Source organism: Athene noctua, chromosome 3, assembly GCF_965140245.1.
Source record: "Athene noctua chromosome 3, bAthNoc1.hap1.1, whole genome shotgun sequence".
NCBI classification, from domain to species: Eukaryota; Metazoa; Chordata; class Aves; order Strigiformes; family Strigidae; genus Athene; species Athene noctua.
This window is the reverse complement of record NC_134039.1, coordinates 77,051,300-77,072,432: the sequence shown is the minus strand read 5'-3', so window position 1 is coordinate 77,072,432 and position 21,133 is coordinate 77,051,300. Positions and strand designations below refer to the sequence as shown.

General features: G+C 36.5%; 1 protein-coding gene across 1 annotated transcript in view; it reads left to right on the top strand.

The window, feature by feature from the left end:
• The window catches only part of HGF (hepatocyte growth factor), a 93,131-nt gene that overhangs the window by 59,176 nt on the left and 12,822 nt on the right, over positions 1-21,133 (top strand). Inside the window, exons 6-11 of the mRNA XM_074901682.1 lie at positions 733-853; positions 5,595-5,713; positions 14,444-14,618; positions 16,587-16,714; positions 18,193-18,295; positions 20,271-20,410. Of these exons, the coding sequence (XP_074757783.1) occupies positions 733-853; positions 5,595-5,713; positions 14,444-14,618; positions 16,587-16,714; positions 18,193-18,295; positions 20,271-20,410 (786 nt within the window). The remainder of the gene's footprint in view (positions 1-732; positions 854-5,594; positions 5,714-14,443; positions 14,619-16,586; positions 16,715-18,192; positions 18,296-20,270; positions 20,411-21,133) is intronic.

The window sequence follows — 21,133 nt, the reverse complement described above, 5'->3', positions numbered from 1 at the left end:
GTGTCTATAGTTAATTATGGTAAATTTATTTTACATTTTAAGACTTCTCATTCTAAATTATGAAGCATATTTTGTTCAACAGTGATTTCAAATCCCTTTAGTAACTTTTGTCCACTCTCCCTCTACCACCCACTTTCCCAAACCAGGGCTGAATATGTATCATACTTTAAGCTGCCAAGAAGAATTAGTATCTAAAAGAAATCATATCATATGTGGCTGGAAGTGCTAGGAATTTAAAGAGACAGACTGTACAGCAAGAAATTGTGATTCAGCCATTATTCTGGGCTTAAACTTGTGCTGTTATTATACTATGGCTTACAGTGACTTAGAAAAATATGTTACTTAATTAGAAAATCACCTCTAAAAAATACTCCTTCCTTAGATGTGTGTCTCTCTGTTACTAACCATAGGTAAGGTTAAAAATCTTCTAGGAACATTAATGCCTCTAGCAGCTCACACCTACCTGCCTTAAAATCTTAAGTGTCTTATAAAATGATACCAAATTTAAGCATCTGGATTAGATCTAAGAGCTGCATTTCTATTCCAAAGGGCATTTCCCACACTAATCTAAGTAAAAGATACTTTTTTATACCTCTTTAGGTTGGTTTCAGTTTATGATAGCAGGGATATGATTTAATTTTTTTTTTTTTTTTTTTTTTTTTTGTTCTACAAGTTATCAACATAATAAACTACTAGTACCTTTTTTACCTTTTTTTTTTTTTTTTCCCCTAGTTGAATGCATGACCTGCAATGGAGAGAGTTACAGAGGGCCAATGGATCACACCGAGTCAGGCAAAGAGTGTCAGCGCTGGGATCTTCAGAGACCACACAAGCACAAATATCGTCCAGAGAGGTAACCTCTCCTCCCCCCAACAAAATCCATGTGGTTATAATCTGAAAATTACACACGTTCTGGAACAAGTTTGGCAAAATCAACATTAGTTGAACTGAAATTTATAGAGTTCACCACTTTTAGTTCCTTGGGCTTCTGACACATGGTGTGTGCAGGCTGGTTACCATCATGATGGAGATGCAGGATGCTGTTTTGTGCTGTTGTGGCTACATGCCATGGCTGTGTAGTGCAGTGATGTACATGCACTGCATTAATTGATCAAAATTTTCTCCCTAGCTTCACTGACAATAAAAAATTAACCTCTGAATGTTTCTGTATATATTGTGATACAGCTTCAGTCAGCTTACAATACCTTAATCATAAAGTAAATAATGATTAAAAGTCAAAGTTTGGTTAGAGTTTTTAAGTTAGTGAATACAAACTTGCAACATTATCAAGTCAGAGTATGCTTCTTTTTTGAAGTATTGAACAGCTTTAAAGCTGTAGATGGTCTTTGGTAGTAATCAGGTGCAAGTATCCAATTCCTTTGACAAAAGTGTTTGTCCACTACATGTTATTTTTCAGCCTGGAAAACGAGTTCATCATTCTGTTTAGCATTTTATTCGCATGGAATTATATTTAAGACTTTTTTTCTTTTTTTAATTTAAACATAGATATATTATGCCAAAAGATGAGTCAGAAATAATAAGGCAAACTGCATCCCCATTAGGATTTGTCCTAGGCATTAAAATTCACCCTACTGCAAAGGGTCATCTATAATACACACTTTTGGAAGGATGTTGTGTGGGGGTTTAGGCCACACAGGAGGCCCTTTGTATTTCTTTTAAACTGGACTAAAGTTTCATTTCAATTTTACTCTGTATTTTGGATTAACTCCATTTATAAAGTGGTTTGAATAAATTTAAACTGCAAGAGGAAGACTACAAGAATCAACAGACAGAGTAATTGAGACTTTCCACTGAAAGTATCTTTATGTATGTTGAAGTGTTCTACTAAATAAAGCATCATTTTTATACTCAGAAATATGGGTACTAGTAGATTTTAGAAAGCCTGATTATTCAGCAAAATATTAGGATCTGCAGGTTTGGAGTTTATGTGATGTAACCTCTTTTTCCTCTTGGCTCAGATGATCTGCTTCATGAATAATAGCAGGTTCTCCCATAGTTCTGCTACAATAAATATTTTGTATTAACAGACTGGGACTGAAGATAATCTGTTTCTGAGTTTTGCCATGCACTTGCTGTGAATTAGTCACAGAAAGAATTTTGCTCCTTGGGAGTGAATCATTTATAGAATTTATGTGTACAAACAGTAAAAATTTTACTGTCAGGAGGAAATATTTTTTTGTCGTTTATTTTGGATTGTTTGCAAAATTACTTTTCAGGCTAACTGCAGTCTCATGAACAATCGCCTTCCTCCTTGAAAGATTTCCTCCAAAAACTCTTTTTTGAGAGTTTTCAGACTTTACTAAAAATTATTTTTTAATCAAAACAGGATCCATCCATATTGAGCTGATCTATATGTTGTTTCAGAAGAGAAACTGGTGTCCCGTACATTTCTAATACACTGATTTTTATTTACTTAATGGAATGGTCACTAAAGGTAGTGACAACATACTTTGATTATACTAGCTTTGAAAAATTTTGTGGGCTTTGGTTTGTTTGTTGGTTGGTCGTTTTTTTTAATAGTTATTTAAGTTGAAAATAAGAGAGGAGGTCTGGAACAAATGATCCATTAAAATACAGCAGTCTCTAGAAAGGCTTATACTGTGTCATCTGGGGGTATTGCGAAGTACTTGGAAACCAGGAAGGACTGGCTGAGCAAATTAAAACTTATTTTCATTTATGGATTAATCAGTTGCAATGACAAGAAACAGAGGTAAAATTAATCTTTTCAGATGCTGTAGTCTGTCTGCTGTTGGACAATGCTTTCAGCTCCGGGTGAATACATCTCTTTTCTTTTTTGTCACCTCAACAATTTGTTCCATATTTATTCCTTTCAGGGGTCAGTTACTGATAATACCTTTTTACTTAGATGTAATTGAAAGTAGCAGTAGGAATCCCCCCAAACAGCTCCTGCATGACCCAATTTTAGCTATTAGTAGATGCAGAATTGCATTCTGAAGCTCCAGTTCTCTCATATGCACCTTATGGACAGGATTATGCCTCAGTATGGAAGGAAGATCATTGAAGATAATGACTTAGATAGGCCTTGAGCAGCATAAGGAGGCAACAGTTTTCTCCTCTTCTGCTTATATTTTCTGCTCAAAATCAAATATGCTGTGAAAATAGGTACTTATTGCTTGGAGGAAAGTAGAGTTGTAGTATAAGTGTTGAATAGCTGCAGATACTCTTTTATTAAAATACTCTGTTTTATATCACTTGCATGAAAATTTACTTTATACAAAATCAAGTTTCCAGTCCTGCATATCTTTTAAAATGAAAAGGGAAAAGAATTACTGGTGAAGAGTTTAAGACACTAAGTTTCAGTTTAGTTCAAGCAGAGCTAGAAGTCAACATCTGTCTCTTCAAAGAGACTAGATTTTATCTCTTCATCTAACACTCTTCCCCCTACCCCAGAAACTAGAAAAAAAGTATTGATTTTGACACCAAATGTGTATCTTAATGCTTCATTTCAGTTTCAGCAATGAAATACAGCTGCTGCAGTTCCAGGGGAGGGGAAAAAAAGAAATATGTAGTGCTCTGAAAGATCTTGGAAACCTCAGGCTCTTTGTTGGGTCTAAGCAAGATATTTGTGCCCAAGTGTTCTGGGGAAGGAGGAGTGTGCAGAGCAAAGGGATGAGCTCTCAGGGAATCCTCCATAGTCCCACTGTTGAATTGTGTGGAACAGTTTGAAGCCCTGGTGTTTATCTCATCCCTAATATTTGTGTCTTAAAGGTGTTAGCTGGCCCTTTCTATAGGAACTGAGGAACTGTTGTTTGCTGGGTATGAAGGAAGGCAGAAGCATGTCTGAATATTGTGGGAAGAACCAGTGACTGGGAAGGCTGTTGTTGCTCTAGAAAAGGGCACATAGATATAGTAGGTGGAAAGATATAGTTCATGGACACTACTCCATCCCACAAAGCCACTCAAAGCTTCATCCTGAAAGAAGTGTTATATCTCTACTTAAGTGTAAATAACATATTTCTGGCATACTGTCGGGACATATTATATAATATTAAGAAAGACAGAGCATTCAGTGCTATGAAAGACACTTGCCTTCTAGAGAGTGGGTTCTTTATATCCCCAGTTGTCTTGAATGTTTTTTGGGAGCTATGACTGCAGATACCTTGGCATTCCTGGACTCAACCTTGGTTCCTGGGTACTGCCATGAACTTTCCATTGCTACATGACACGGAGCATGTGCTGCTGACATCAAAGCTCATCACTCTACCTACTGGGTGGCCAAAGACATCTTGTTTTCTGCTATAATACTAGCCTATTAACGGTTTTATTGTGAAATCAATTTGTTCTTTTACACAATTTGTTCCTTTACAGTTTGTCTTCTACGTAGCAGAAAACAAAGTACTCCTACTAGATCTGAAACTACCACATTCTTGACTGCCCTTGCATTTTCAGTTTTGTGAGGTTTCTCCTTTGTGGTTTTGATGGTTTGATGTTGTTGTTTTGTTTCGTTTTTTAAGTTCTACTTAAATCCTGTCCCTGTCCCTTCTATTGATGAAGGAACCTGATTTTTCCCAAGGAATGGGAGATCAAGTTGCAAATGCATGAGTCAAAATTAGGATGATTGTTTGACAGAGAAAGCATCCTAGCAAAAACACAGGCTTGTAAATCATACCTTCCTCTCTTGTGAGAAACACATCTGCTTGCAGTTGTAAATGTGTTCAGGTTCCCAGGTAGTTAACTTTATTGTTCTCTTACATACTTTTCATGTTTCCCTCAGGGGCAAATCTATTTTTTGTTTCTTTTACAAACATGTTTCAATAAAACTGGAAAACCAAGACAATTTGTATTCATTGGAGAAAAAAAAAAAAAAAAAGAAGTATGCATTTATCTCCTTCTCTTTAAGTTTATAGATGTTAACATAGCACATTTATGCCTAAAGTACCTCTTTATCTTGAATATCTGCCTGATCGTTCAGTGGTGGCAGTAGGAACATGGAAACAATTAAATGGCACAACAGCTTCAAATCTTAATGAGATAAAGTGAGATGGAAGTTATTCCCTTATTTTTCTCCTTTTTTCCCCTCATTGCTTGAAATGAGGGTATGACCTAGAATAAGCTCTATTACGAAAATGGAGCTATCATTAGCAACATAGCTACTCAAAATAGCTTCCAGTTTGAACTCAGGGCTGTTGCACTGAAGAACCTGTTTTCTTAATAAGACCAGCATGCCAGGCAGTGTTTATATAATCCACACTTAATTGGGCTGTTTTAAAAAAATGAGTGGCTTTAGAGTCTGGTCATCAGTTGACAGACACAAGACCAAGAGTTTAGCAATTAACAGAGTTACCCCATCCGGTATCCTGTGCATTAGCACAGCAGGGAATCCCCTCAGTGGAGGTCTGATTCTGCTGCATATTTTGAAAGACATTTTATGTTATTAACTTTCTAATAGTGTTAAAAGAGTATCTGCATCAATCTCACAGAATCAGCCCCAAGGTTAATGGTAACTGATTCTTGTTTGCCTCTGCTGAAGACTGTCCTTTAAGTACCTTGTACAAGCCTGTGCAGTGTTGCCAGGAAGACCTCCCTGACACGTTTCTCGTTGTGGTTTGCAGATATCCTGACAAGGGCTTTGATGATAATTACTGCCGCAATCCTGATGGCAAGCTGAGACCATGGTGCTACACTCTTGACCCTAACACCCCCTGGGAGTTCTGTGCAATTAAAACGTGTGGTGAGTTCAAGCAAAATTTATTACTTCCTTTTCCTTTCCAAAATCTGGACTCAGATAATTCAAGCAGTATAGGAGCACAGCTAGTTCATTCATTGTGCTTCACTGACTTTTAAAGCATCACTTTCAAAGAGGATCTCCTATAAAGACATTATATTTAATCTGGACAAGAAATAAAGAGCTGTGTGTTACTTAGCACTGGAATATCTTACATACAGGGAATTGAAATAAAATGTAGGAAAATCAAAAACTAAAAAAGTGAGGCAACATCATAATGAAGATCTCATGTACAGTATTATTTTGGCCATGCTGGCCATCTGCATTACAATTTGGGAGTAGGTGCATGCACACCTTCCCCACTCTGTCAATGACAGTTTATTGTTTTGTTTTCCTCTTGCACATTGTGCCATTCTAGGCCTCAGTTCCTGCACACTATTCAGCCTTGTACTGGAGACAGAATTATTAATTACCTCCTGGGTTTCTCTGTGATATTCAGCACTACAGTATCAAAGCACTCCACAGGCAATTAATTTCTTTTAATCTGTCAACTACAAGATGGTGGGTTTTGTTTTCCTCACTTTACAGACAGGGAATTGAATCAAAGCAACGTTAAGGTATACAAATATTGGATGCCCACTTCGAGATGCTTTAGTTCAGTGCTTTTAGAGCATTCTGCAGCATGTTGTATCTTCAAAGCTCAGATCCTCCTAATTTTGGTGATAGCGCCGACATCTTTGTTCTACTGATAATTAGATGTCTTAAATGAGCAGTACATAATGTCCTCTCCATTCTCCCATACTTCTCACTACGAGATTTGGAGGCCAATTTTTTGCCCTTAGTGAACAGACAGCATGTGAAATAATCAATGTACAAGCATGATATTAAAGGAAGTCTCATAATATCTCAGCATATTTTTTTTATTCTCTTTACTGAAAATACTTTGTTTATAGCATCTTGGGAATAAAGTCAATTTCTGAAACAAGGCATGACTTTAACAACCCATACTTTATGGGTTCATGTGCCCCAGCCCTGTGGTAGAGCCCCAAAGTATACAGGCAGAAAAGGGAAAGCAATATTTTTGTATTTTCCATAAAGTAGAGGCAAAGGGGTGCTTCTAAAACTTCTCAGTGAAATTCAGTGTCATGTTAGCTCATGAGAAAGTCAGTTTCTCTTAGATCTGCAGTTTTGGAAACTACAATTTTCTTTGTTGTCCTGCTTCAATTTTGACCAAAATTAAGTGCTAAAAAAAAAAAAAAAAAAAATCCTTGAAACCACTCTCTGCTTTTCATCTAGTTCTAAGTGTCACTTCAGTAAGCTTATGTCATTGTAAAATTCAGCTCTCTTGGGAGGAGGATAGAAGAAGAAAATAAATTCTATTAGAAAGAACAATAAAGCTCACCTGCAACTGGATTTATATGAGAATTGAAAAAAAGGGAAAAAATAATTTAAAAAAATCATAAAAGGAGTGATTTTTAATGCCTCTGTAATTTTCAGGGTTCTCTGTATTTTGTTCTTGTTGCTATTATAAAAAAAAAAAAAACAAAAAACAAAAAACAACAAAATAAACTATTACTGGGGTATCTAAAATCCAGATAAAATAAAGACAGTAATGGATCTTACAAAAAGCCTGTTTCCACAATATAATCCTGTATTTTTCCTAGAATTGTATTTTATATATAAATACTGGCAGGAAGGTGAGAAGAGGGAATTGCTCTCACGTGAACCTTTATGTCTGAGCCGTTGCTACGTAAAAGGGAAGCATGGGATTCTTCATCTTTACTTAGAATTATACCAAACCAAATTATGCCATGTTCTCTGCCTCGGCTACTAATAGGTCTGAATTTTCTCTCCTTGCTTGTTCTTGGCGTAGGTCAGTGTAATGTCTTGCAGTGTCAGTCGCTTCTTATCAATTAGCCAATTGTCTGAAATCTAAAGGTTGAATAAGAATACTCTTAATGTACTTCCTGATGTGGAATAATTGACCTTATTCTGCACTATCATATGTACTTGTAAATCCACTATAAGGTAGTTAAAATTAACAAAATTTTTCCACTGTATAAAAGTGAGGTTAATCTGTTTGTTTGAGCAATGTCTGTAATTAGGTTCTCCAGAGACAGAAGCAACTTAACAGGACTATTGCTTGTTTTGCATCAGGCACCCACGGAGTCACATTCATGTTGAAAGTCTTCTGTGTGAACTACAGTACTAATTCATGTAATTGTATCTAGAGTATTGATAATCTTTGATAATGGGAAAAGTTCAGTCTTTTCCCGTTGTAAACAGTCTTGCTTAGCTCTGTCACTGAATCATCTTTCCAATTTTTTAGTTAATTCATTAATTTAGAGTTGTTGTTGGTTTGGATTTTTGGTTTGTGTTATTTTCATTTTATTTTTGCTTTTTTAAACAAAACCGTGCTTCCTACATTTCTCTAATTGTTAGATAATATATGAATCACATGTAGTTTACTAGATCTGTTGTTTTCTCCTGGCAGAAGTGTTTTTATTAAAAAAAAAAAAAAAATATTCCTACATTGCAGCTGACTGTTTCACAAATGCAACTTTTATAAACCTCTGTTCTTTGGCATTTCCTGAGCTGATGTGTCAGCTTATGTTCTGAGGATTCACATCTGGCTTTCTTGGTCACGTAAGCTTACAGTCCATGAAACTTTCAGTATCTACTGTCTAGCCTAAGCTTTTTAAAATAGTTTGGTGAGAGATCTGTAATCTACTGTAATGTCACCTTTGTCTACCAAGTCACAATTAGAGTCCTCAAGAAAAGGTAATCATCAAAATGAATTTTTTAAAAAAACTCATAGTGTTATGATTTTAATGTTGTGATGAAAGCTTTTTGTCTCATTTCTAGGCCAAAGCTGACTAACTAACTAGAAATTCTTTCCTTCGTCTTCAGTATATTGAGATCAGTGAAAAATTCACATGCAAAACTATATTTTTACTGCAGAAAACTCTAGAATTTTGGAAATTACTGAAGCAATGTATATGAGAAGAATACAGAAATAATGATCTTGAAAGTGTTTAATTAAGCAAATATTTTCAAAGGATGTTTAGCACAGACATGTGGCACTGCCCTCTATATAAGATGTGATGCTGTTCAGTGCTTTCCTTTATAACCCAGGGAGGGAATTTGTTACTGATATTACTGTTGTATCACCAGCTTGGTGGCCAGAATATGAACACAAAATATCAAAGCCCTGTTTTCAGTTTTCTGTCTTTCTTGAGGGACATAGAAAATCTGTTTTCCCACCTCCTAGCAGGGAGCCCAAAACACTGACCAAACTGGGTTTCAGTGGCTGCTCCATTTTCTGAAAATGTGGCTGTGTGCAATCTCAGTACACTAAAAAGAGAACATCATGAGTCTTTATAGCTTTGTGGTTTGGATTCTCACACAGGCTTTTAATTCCTATGCTGAGGACTGTTTATATATTTTACAAGAAATACTAATTAGAAAAAATGCTTTGCAAATGCAAGTCTTTGGACCATATACAAAAACGTAGGTGTCCTCTCTTTGGGGAAGTGACCACAAGGCAGCATGCTGCTTGTGGCTTTTGCTTCATGCCATGAGTACTAGTATGCTCTATAGCCAAAATGCTGACAACAGCTCATATACAAAATTTTCGGCAAAAAAGTCATTGGAAGGAAGCATTCAGAAAATAAATATGTTTTTAAGACTGAAGAGACAGGAGGGCATTGTAACTTTATTTCCAAGCACAGAAGGCAGCATAAAACATTGTGGCTTACAGCCAGGGCTGTGAGAAAGAGATGACAGGAGCAATTAGGGATTAGAGATGGCTCAAGCTGCAAAAATTGGATATGGATTAAGACTTCAGGGACCCCAGGATTGGTTTGAAGTTGCTCACATATGTGTCTGTGGTTTTGGCTTGAGAAAATTTTTAGTTAGAAGAGAGGATAAAAGGACAGCTATAACAGCAATAAAGAAGTGTAGGATGAAATGAAGAAAAGGAAGCACTGACAGCAAATATGAAAAAAGAAAATTACTGTTACTTTGGCATGAATGAGGACATGGACTACAGGGAAGACAGGAGTGGGGAGGTAAGACTGACTTAAAAAAAAAAAAAAATGAAGAAAGGATAACTGCACTTCTGTGGATGAGCTGTAGGGTTATGAGAGAGGTGCTGAGGCCCAGAAATGAAGCTATACATGTCAGTCATTCGAGAGCTGCAGAGGTGTATGGAATTGTTATGGTAAGGACAGTGTTTGAGTGCTGCCTACTTGATTTCCAACCAACCCAGCTGATTTTACCATGGATTTAGCCTTTTCTGTCTGTACTCATAGGCAATAGGCAGGAGTGACTGGAGCCCGAAAAGCCCTGAGACTATTCAGTAAGGGTCTCAGTTTGATGGGAAAGAGAAAGTAATGGAAAAAAATTGAGGATCTAGGTGTAAAATGAACTGTTACACGTGCTTACAACTTTTGGGAAGGTAAAAAATCACCAGTATTAGATTACTCATTGTTTAAAAGCAGAGATTTCAACTGCCCGTCTGAGTGTGAAATTCTGATTAAAGAGTTATTTGTTGAATCATAGTATGTAAACTAATAAATGTGACACTCAGTTTAAGCTTAATATTTATGTAAGATAAAGATGTTTATAGAAAGGAGGCAGTGAAGAGAGACTGATGTTTAGTAGCTGAAAGTGTTATCTTCCACCTCACTGCACATGGAGGCACAGCAGAGGTCCAGCATTCATTATGAATGCAACTGCTTAATCTGCATTTCCTCAAAAAGGATCCTTCTCAGATCCTTCTCTTCATTTCTGTGATCGTTTTGACAGTGAGATTTAAGAGCTCTGAACCGCAGAGATACAGATTTAGTTTTTTTATGGATTTAAACTAAAAGTTGTTTGATTTAAAGAGTAGTTGTAGATATTGGAACAAGCCAGAAAGATCTCTCTGTGCTCAAGGACAAATGAACTGTAGGTATGGAGGTTTTAGGTGACAATGAGTTTTTCAGTACTGTCATTCTTGAGCTTGGGTCTAATTTATTTCTTTCTCATATGTTTTTACTGAAGAAAAACCCAAACCATTATAAATCAGTATTGTTTTGGGGTTTTTTCATGTTTAATGTACTATGATAGTACATTGAAGGAAAAAAAATGGAAACAAAATAACGGAAACACATGGAAAGAAAAGAACTGCTACTATCATACTGCCCAGAACTGCAGATCATATTGCTTGAGGTAGGGATACCTGGAGGCAGTGTAACTGAGCATGTGCAGCTTCTCCACATAACGTCACTCAAGCTTCTTACTGACATTTGCAGAATTGCATGGATTGCGTTTAATGAGGACTTTGCTGTGTTCTTTACTGAGTTAGGCACATCGTTTAAAATCTACTTTCTAAAATCTTCTGTTACAAATCAGGGCACATTTCCTATTGTTGACTGACACACTAGGAAACGCATTGCAACAATATAAGCAAAAGTAGGAATTTTCCCCATGAGATAATTTTGGACTCTGCTTCTTTTCCAGCTATGTCTTTTTCCAAAAATACATAGATAGTATTACCATGAAAGGCCATGAATACTCCAACAAAATCCCTACCTTCTTTTAAGTCAGTAGGAGTTTCACCATTGACCTCAAATTTGTGCAGGATTTTCTTCTGGGTCATTTGGATTAAAGACAGAAATAGTATTCTAACTGGTTACTTCAGCTGTAGAATGACTCAAGGTCCCTGCTGACTCCCTCATGCTGGCATTACTGTGAGAACCAGAACTGAGAAGATATCTGTGGCTTTACACATGAAGCACTGGATAATGTTTCCTTTCTTTACTTAAGCATCTATGAATACATGAGTTGGCCCTTATTAATAAAGATATATATTCTGAAGTATCAAAATAGGGAGGGTTTTATGGGAAAACCCCCCCACCTTTGCATTATTGCACTTTTGTTGAGGACTTCACAGTGAACACGTGAAGGTGGAAATACTACTAACAGGAAATCCTCAAGCAACTATCTCAATTACATGGTTAATTTGAGTCATTCAGAATACAAAAAAAAAGATTACAGCAAAATTTAAAAGTAGCAAAATGCTGCTAGACAATTACCGAATTCTTCTTTTCATAATGAAGTTTCATACAGGAATAAGAAGTGACATTTAATTGCTAAATCATAAATAGTAGTCTTTTATAAGATGGTATTTTGTGTGATCTTCCTTTAAAAGTACTTTTTATCTCAGTTCAGAACTATAAAACCTGAACAGGAACAAAAAAAAAGAATATTTCTAATACCAAATTAAAGTACCTGCCTGCATACTAAGGATTGCTTATTGAATTTAAATTCATCTTCTAGCCTAATTCATGTCTTTCTCACTGGAAAAAGTCCTTGGAATTGCAGGTCTTAATTTATATTACAGGGGAATTGCTAGGATAAGGATGGGAATTCAGTCTCACTGATTTTTAGCTTGATTTTTTTTCACCTTGCAAGAGAACTGGTGAGCATGGTCTCAGGACTCTTTCACCAGTGCTCTGCACATCTGATGTTCATGCTCAGAGGTATTAAACTTTAGATAATTAGCTATGGGGGTACCAAGAATAATTAGCCTCAAGAACAATACCAGTACTGAATGGACATGACTATTTAAGTTGTAGGCTTAACCTGGGCACTTCTTAAAGTTTGGCAACTGCCTTATAGTTTGCAGAGTACCTCTGTAATGCCTGATGAAGCAGGCACTGCTGCTCAAGATTTTGCCTGTCCTTGTGTGCATCCAGCCCACCTTTCATTAACAGGGAGACTGTTCCCACCATCCCTGTTTATGGAAATCACCAGCTTCTTGAGACTTTTTTGATAACTTCTGAGCTTTCTGTGAGACTCAACAGTCAGAATGGAAGAGGTTGTTTCTGAGGACACAAGCCCTCAGAATTTCAGAATGAAATTTCAGAAATATTTCTGAGTCTCATTTTTTATGTTTTAAAAGTAGACATTTATAGGAAATGCAGGTGGAATAGCTAGAAGAGTTTGTGGAGGGTTCTGTGGACCTTTTGGAATGATAGAATTGCTTTATGAATTCAAATTAAAATGTTTTACTAATCATTTTCATTACAAGAATTCTTATTGAGAGCTGCCACAAAGTTGTAATAGCAGATAATCCATAACACATTGCAGATTTTGAAATAATTTCTCTCTTAGCCATTATAATGTAAGTCTTCCCAGTAGTGGCTTGGCTGTGCAAGTATTTATGACAATGTGAAAGTTAAGTTTGTCTGGTTCCTTTAAATAGAATATTCTGAGATGGACAAATTATTGCAAAATCTGATCTACAGATAGAGGTCACTGTCCAGACACATAGCATAACATTTAGTGATGAGCTGTGTATCTGTACACGTATAAGAAGTAATGCTCAACAAAATGACTCTATGGAAGGACAGGAAATTAATTTGCCTGTGAAACACTGAGGTAAAAACATTAAGCAGATGAAGATAAAAAGAGGAACTTTCTCCAGCATAGAGAAGTGTGTAATTCAACTGCACAACTTGATGTTATCATCTGACAGGGAAGTGATCTTTAACGTCAAAGATTAGACAGCAAATCAGACAAATCCATCTGTTATGACATTTGGTTTCCTTAAGATACATATTTTCTGCAAGTTCATAGAACTGGCCCAAGTTACCAGGAATGTACTATCTTATGAATAACATGCAAATATCGTTCTAATCACTGACCATTTGAAGAAGACTAATTTTAAAACTTTATTAATATACTTACTGCTGGGAACTTTCAAGCAATTAATAAAATTAGCCTTGTGAACAATAGCAATTACCAACAGATGGGTAGTTACTTACAAAAATATTATGTTGGGAGCTTTCTGGGACATTGCAGAAGGGTTGCTCTTACTGTAGTGTATTTAGTTTTGTATTTTTTTGTATATATCTGATGCAATATCTGTGCCATTAATTTGTAATTATGAAAATTGCATAAGAAATAGAGACTCTTAAGTTATGTGAATGAGTCATTTAAAAAACCACTGTTTTTCTGAATTTAGTTCAAAACAGCCCACACCAGGCTGAATTCAGAGTATATCAACATCTGTAAAAGATCTTGAGTCTGATGAATTTGTTACTCTTTAAAACATTTGTCTCTCTGTAGAGAATACTGATCTTTGATTTCCAAAATCTGGGCTTTTTTTATTTATTTTTTTTTTTCCCCCTCTAACTATATGAGGCATAAAAAGAGGAACTTCAAGGAGGATTTAGCACATTACTTTATAATAGGATTTTTTTTTTTTTTTTAAATCTGCATCTTTTTTCTTGTGTCTTGATATTCTGGGAATTCTTTGGAGAAAACCAATGGGTTTTTAATCCTGCAAACATGTATTAACATGTTTAACATTGAGCACATGGGTGGTCACTCAGTTTTGTAACGCTAAGCAAATTAGAAATATTTGCTGAACTGGAAAGAGTAATCAAGAATACCTTCTAATATTCAAAGATATAGCATAAGCCAGGTCTTTCACTAAACACAAGCTCTTAAATGTTTGAGATTTTTCACCTGCAAGTGGTTAAACTAGCACAGGATCTAACAACTATTTTGATCTTATGGATGTTGTGAATATGAAAAGTATTCTGTAGAAGTCATTAGATTGGCAATTTCTCCAAAGAACTCCAATTACCACAATTTCTACTACAATGTAGAGTTCAAACCTGACATCCTAAGACAGAGTCAGTCTTAAGAATCTAAAACAGCACTTCTTCTCTGGGTCTGCAGATGAAAGTGCCATGAACAGCACAGAGGCAGCAGCTGAGACGTCAACATGCATTCAGGGACAGGGCGAGGGTTACCGCGGCACAGTCAACACCATATGGAGTGGAATCCAGTGCCAGCGGTGGGACTCCCAGTTTCCTCACCAGCACAACATCACTCCAGAGAACTTCAAGTGCAAGTGAGTAGAGACATGTGGATATTACTGCAGTGGGAAAAGAGCTTAGTTTTCAAACGTTTAGAAATACATGCCACCAAAGTAGACCATAGGATCCCTGTCTCTGCTCTGCGACCTGATGCCTTCACTCTACATGTTGATGCTGAAAACCATCTGAACATGGGAAAATCAGTTCTTCAGATCTCAAAATATTAGTTCTGGATGAACTTGTGTGAAACTGTAGGGGTTTTTATAAACTTTTTCTTCAAGCACGTATTCACCAATTTAATTGATTGTCAAGTGTATGGAAGTTTTCCAGACTGGGATCTGAATCCCCATAGTGCTAGTACATTACTATTGTTTTTCTTTCATGGAGGTAAGTACTTGTTTGCAGTTTGATTACTGACTTTAATTTAGTATGTCCTAAATATTATCTAAGTGTAATCTCCTTGGCAATACTTGACATTTATATTTGACGTACTTATTTTCTATTTTTTAATCCTTGTTCTGTCTCATTACTAAATGTACTTGCATGAATAGGACTGCTTTTACTTGAAGGACAACTAGTCATCTAACCTTTCTGTACAGTTCATAAATTCCCGGGATGTGAATGATCTACTTATTTTAGACAGTTACCTTAGTCATAATCTTTCAGTTCTTTTTTCACTGAGCACAGAGGAAGCCTAGCTGAGCAGCATAGATCCAAAGCCCACTTTGTACTAAATGTCTTTATTGATGGCTAAATATCAATCTGGGTTTGTGCTGGAATTTGATAATGTGGATCTTTCAAGGTAAAGAAAAGATTCCAGTCTGAGTTCAGATTATCTCTCTAACAATAGCTTGTTTGAGTATGAGGTTTGTTGTCTTAAACACTTCACTACTGTTGTTCAGTTTATTGATCAAATACTGTGAATTGTAACACATCTACTGAAAATGTATCATCATTGTAATGGAAAACACGACTGAGCCTGAGAATCCTCTGCCAGTCTCAGATCACCTTGAATTTACCTGGAAGTTAGTGCTTGAGCCTAATCCTACAGGTTTTTCTCAGACAAACTGCCACTTAAAACAACTTACGCGGTATCTGTGTAACACTGTGGCAGGAATAGTGCACTTGTGCAGATTTAACAATGTTCCTAGCAGTGTAGAGAGGCTCACAATACTAGGACTGCTTATTAGCCAGTGCTTGAGAATGTAGTGGTTATTCAGGCCAATTGCTTGATTAAAATCAGCAGAACTGCTGGGACGACAATTCAAAACTCACATGAGCAAGAATTACAATATCAGGCCTCTTCTTCCCATAGTCTATTATCAGTAAGTGCTGCAGATGGAAAAATACAGTGAAATATGGAGATCATGGCAACAGCTCTCAGGAGATGGGAAAATAAAACTTACATTTAAAAGGTTTGACTATTTCATGCAAGCTGCGAGAGACATTTAAAGATGTTCCCTTGTGACTCACTCTTACTTTAAAGGTAACAGCTGTATAGAATTTCAACATACATTTTTTTATATTCCAAGATTCAGTTTCTTAAATGAATTGCTGACAGTCTACAGGACTCTGTTTCTCTAAACTCAGCAGAACCATACAAAGTACAGGGAATTTTAAGCATTTCGGTAATGTTTGTGTTTAAAAGCACTTGTAATGGATTGCAGGTGTATTCAATGACAATTTGCATGCAAATTTTGAAGGAGAATCCTGAAAAAAATAAGCTATATTGAAAATATTGTTAATCTTCAAATGAAACCTTATGTCCAGTCAAAACATAGGCCATTAAAAATTAATTCCCATAACCATATTCTTATTACAATTATTATTTTTTTTTGGACGCTCTGTTCTTACTGGCTCCTCATCTCCTTGCACTTGACACTGATCAGTAACATACAGACCTTAAGGAGCTCATATTATTGCTAATTCATAATAAAAAGCAGTAGAATGAATCAGTGATTTTAGGTTATCCCTGCTGTGAGCTAACATATTTATTTTTATAGGGATTTGAGGGAAAACTACTGCCGAAATCCAGATGGATCTGAATCACCGTGGTGTTTTACCACTGACCCAAACATCCGTATTGGTTATTGCTCCCAGATTCCTAAGTGTGATGTATCAAATGAACAAGGTAACAGAGGGAAGGGCAATAACGTGATTTTAAGTGAACGCTATACTGTTCCAAACAGCAGATAAGCAGGCTTGAAAACTGGAAAAGTGGCTCTCAGTACATTTGTATTACACCTGTGTAGTTCTGTTTTGGCTTTATTTGCATACTTGGGATTCATCATGGTGTAAATAATATTAATTTCTCAGTTCATGTTTCAATTCCAGTGGGGAAAGCTGCAGAAAAAAATTACTGTTAGATCTGATTTTTAGACAATGTGAATTTGTGTCCCATTTTATATTAGCTGGAGATCGGCTCCGCTGTCTTACCCTTCTTAGTTTGAAAGACCTTTTAGCAGAGCTGAGGTGATTTCCTTGGTTTACAGGTTTTTTATAATTGCATATGAGGCGACCAAAAGCAATTTTGTTTTAAATTTAACTTTTCCATATACTCTCTTGTCTAAAAAGACTTGAGAGTTGAAAAAACCATATGGGACTTCCCATAGAGCCTCTTAACTTCAAGCTGTTACCTCTGCCTGTAAAGTCCACTGAGTCTTCAGGCAAGTGTTGCTTTTCCCATGAGGTCTTGGTATTACTCTAAGGAGTATTACTGCATCCTGAGAACTGATGTCAATCATAGTATAAAGTGAGGTTAAGACCTCAGACCTATGACTTTACATCAGGCTGCATTAAGATCTCCACCTTTACATTTTATACATTTTTTCTCTTAACATTTGAAAGAGTTGCAGTTGCAATAGTTATGTCAGAGAAAGGATTAAACTTTGACTTTCATTCTGTATTTTTTGTAAAGTATCAATTATCAAGAAGTAAAAATACTGATGAATATGAAATGAAATGCTTTATATGAAAAGTCTTCATAGTAGCGATCATTTTAAACAATCCTTTTGAACAGTCTCAGAAAAGCTTGTGATAAAGGATTATGAATTAAACATGACTTCTGCTAAACAGGCAAGTTTTTAAATTACATTAAAATTAAAGTCGTGTTGATTTTTTCATTTTGACAAGGTAGAACTTAAGTCTAGAATTATATACTCTTGCCAGTATCTAGAATCTACACAAAGGTAAGTTGATTAAAATAGGCTAATAGTGCTTGTTTTTTTCAGGTGAGGTGGGAATTTTTGCTTTGTTTAGTATGAAAGAGCACCTGACAATTTTTAGAATATTCTATGTGACCTCTCTAAATTAACCATAAACAGACTATTTATGAATGAAGTTTCCCCAGTTTTACTAAGACAAAATTTAAAATGGTACTATGTTGCGAATGAAGGCCTTAAGAAGATTATGTATCTGAATTTGAAAACGTTCTCACATTTTCTTTCTGATATGATTTATACTGTTGTCTGATTTATAATGTATAGTGTTGTGGTTTAAACCCATCTGAGTTTAATTATTTGGTTTACTTATTTGGAATACTGATGGAAGAGTTTTCAATACCTATACAATAACCCTCCACTTCTTTTTGTCTCAACGTTCTTTATTCAGATTGTTATCGTGGCAATGGCAAGAGTTACATGGGGAATCTCTCCAAGACAAGATTTGGGCTACCTTGCTCCACATGGGACAAGAATATTGAAGACTTACGTAGGTGTGTACATATGAAACAGAAAGAGATGATTCAGTGAGTCCTGGTTAAACACTGCCTCCAGACGGCATATCTTTTTCTTCTGCAGTGGTTCTAAAATAGCCACTTATGCCCTGGAGCTTTCAATATCTCTTTTTTTTTTTTTTTTTTCTTTTTGGTGTTTAAATATATTACACAACATGTCTTTGTTTCGGCTAACCACTAATTGCAGGCTTTGGGATGTTTCTTAGTGTTTAGTTTACTGGCCTGATTTACCCCATCTTTGTCCTTGAAAGTTTTGTTCTATGAAAGTATAACAGGAATGAACTGGGAAATCATTATCTCACCATCTGATCTCATAGCTCATGCTGCTTCAAGCAGGTAGCTGGACCTGAAACCACCTAAGGTCCCTTGCAGCCTGAAATTGAATCTTGAGTCTACGATCTGATGACACTGACATCAAATGCTATTAAAGCGACTTGCAGTTTCTGTTGTTTATCACTACTTTAGCTTCAAATTCAAGTAGAGGAAATGACAAGTTAGTTTAATTTATTTGTTAAAGTAAAAATGCATCAGCAATAAGTACAAAACAAGTTGTGAGTTTCCAAGACTTTTTCAATCATGCCAGGATCTTCAGTGTTGTCTCTGCTGGTTCAGAACAGTAGATTAATAAATCTCAGGACTGACATGAGCAATGACTGGCAGGTACCACACAAAGACAGAGATTCATTACAAATTTTGCTATGTATGAGCTATCACACACATTAGTGGCCCAGATGTAAATTGCTTTCCCTTCATTTTCTTTAAGTTTCTGAAGCCGATGTGATGATGTTTATGCTACCTTTGTTACTTGATGAATTAGTGCTCATGTTCACCACAGTCATAGTGCCCAATACTAGCCATTCCCCACTGTCCCTGATTCCTGCTGCTGACTTGATGGTTGGTCAGGTGAGAGTGTGTAAATCAGTAAATTAGCCTTCGGGGAAGCTGTATTGAAAAGGCAGACTTCAGTGGCAATGTCTGGAACCACCAACTGGACTTCACGTGGCTTTCCCCACACAGGGTCAGAGACAGCATACATATTCCAGCGTACTGTCCATGTAAGACAGGCAGACATTTAAGATCATGACTTCTGAGAGCTCTGCTAAGTCTTCTGATAGCTGTGAACGAGACATCTTGAACCTACTGGATGCTTGATGCAATTGTGTTTATATAATCTTGAGCACAGATTAGCCTTTCTTCTCTTCCACAATTTTTCCACCTGGAAACTTCTTTGGTGAGGTATCTGTTTCACTTCAGCAGTTAGTCTGATTATGGGTGTGCTACAAGCAGTTGGTTATGAAATAAAGGAGCAGTGTGGGTATAAATTAGGAAGCCTGTATGCTTCTGTCTGACAAGACAGAAATAAACAGCTTTCTCTGCTTCAGATTTTCACTCCAAAATTTCACCTTTAAAGTGCCTTGTATAGGTCTGCAAGTTAGGTGACCTATCACTGCAGTCTGTCTGAACCATTCATCCTTCTCCTTGCCTGCTGCTCAGTCTTGCTAACTTTCTTGTGTTTCTCTTTCCTTTGGCTAAGATTCAGCTTGCTTTGTATGTTCAGAGCTCCCTTGTGCTACCTGTTAGTCTGCAGGGAGAAGGTACCTGTGATGACAGATCGGCCCACAAATTTGCTGAGGGCAAGACAGACACTCTTCGAATCAGTGCAACAATACCTCCTGAGGGTATCCAGGGATTTTAGCTCAAGTGGGAGAACTAGAAACCTCCCAGCTGTCCAGCGGACACAGTGCTTAAAATACCAACCAGAGGAAACTTGGACCTAGATCCAGCAAATATTTGGGTCTCATCTTCCCTTTGATTTTAACCAGCCCTAAACCCTGACCTGTAGACTTCTCAATCAGCTAATATTACAATGTGGAGCAAAGCAACATTTAACCTTTGAAACTTTGGGCTATAGTATAAAGCTTTTCAGCACTTTGAATTTTTTTTTTCCCTGTAGGCATATACAAATATTCAGAGAACCAGATGTTAGTAAGCTGAAGAAAAACTATTGCCGCAATCCAGACGATGATTTTCATGGTCCCTGGTGTTACACAGATGATCCTCTTGTTCCCTGGGATTACTGTCCTATTTCTCGATGTGAGTACTCGGTATGCCTCGGGCACTGTCGACTGCACAGTCCCAGTGAAGCCATGGTGTCACATGTGTATGCATACCTTTCTATTGTCACTTGTGGCGACAGAAAATGCGTAATTCTATAAAGAAGCAATTGTGCATGACTGAGAATGAATGGACAGAAGTTGTTTGTGCAATATATGAACAAGCGATCCTTTTCCTTGACCAGCTTGGAGATTTCAAGGCTTATTTATGCAGCAGGAGCATAAAAGAGCTATTACAGACTGTCAAACATTTTCCAGCAGATCTAGCTATTGAATGAGGGCTGGACAGAGACAAAGAATTGTCTAATGGTCAGAATGCTGACTGTGGCCTCAAGAAACCCAGGGACAGTTATCTTCTGTGCTACAAGCTTCATAGTCTCTTTATGTGACCTATACTACTTTGTAAAGTTAGGATAACACACTATATGTATGCTGAAGTGTATATGTGCTATTAGATTCTGCTTCTGGACGTTTATGGGATGACTTAACTCCTGGCAAGAACTAAGAACATTGCTCCTCCAAAGTTGCATGGATAAATAAACTTAAATAAACAAAACTAAAATCCAGTACTAAACTGACATTAGGTGGAAAAAGAAGTTTTATTCTGAAAAATGTGCAATTCATATTTATGTCTCTTCAATTCTTATTTTTAATCACTCTGATGTATATCCTGGGAGAACATTTAGATGTGGAATCAGGCTTC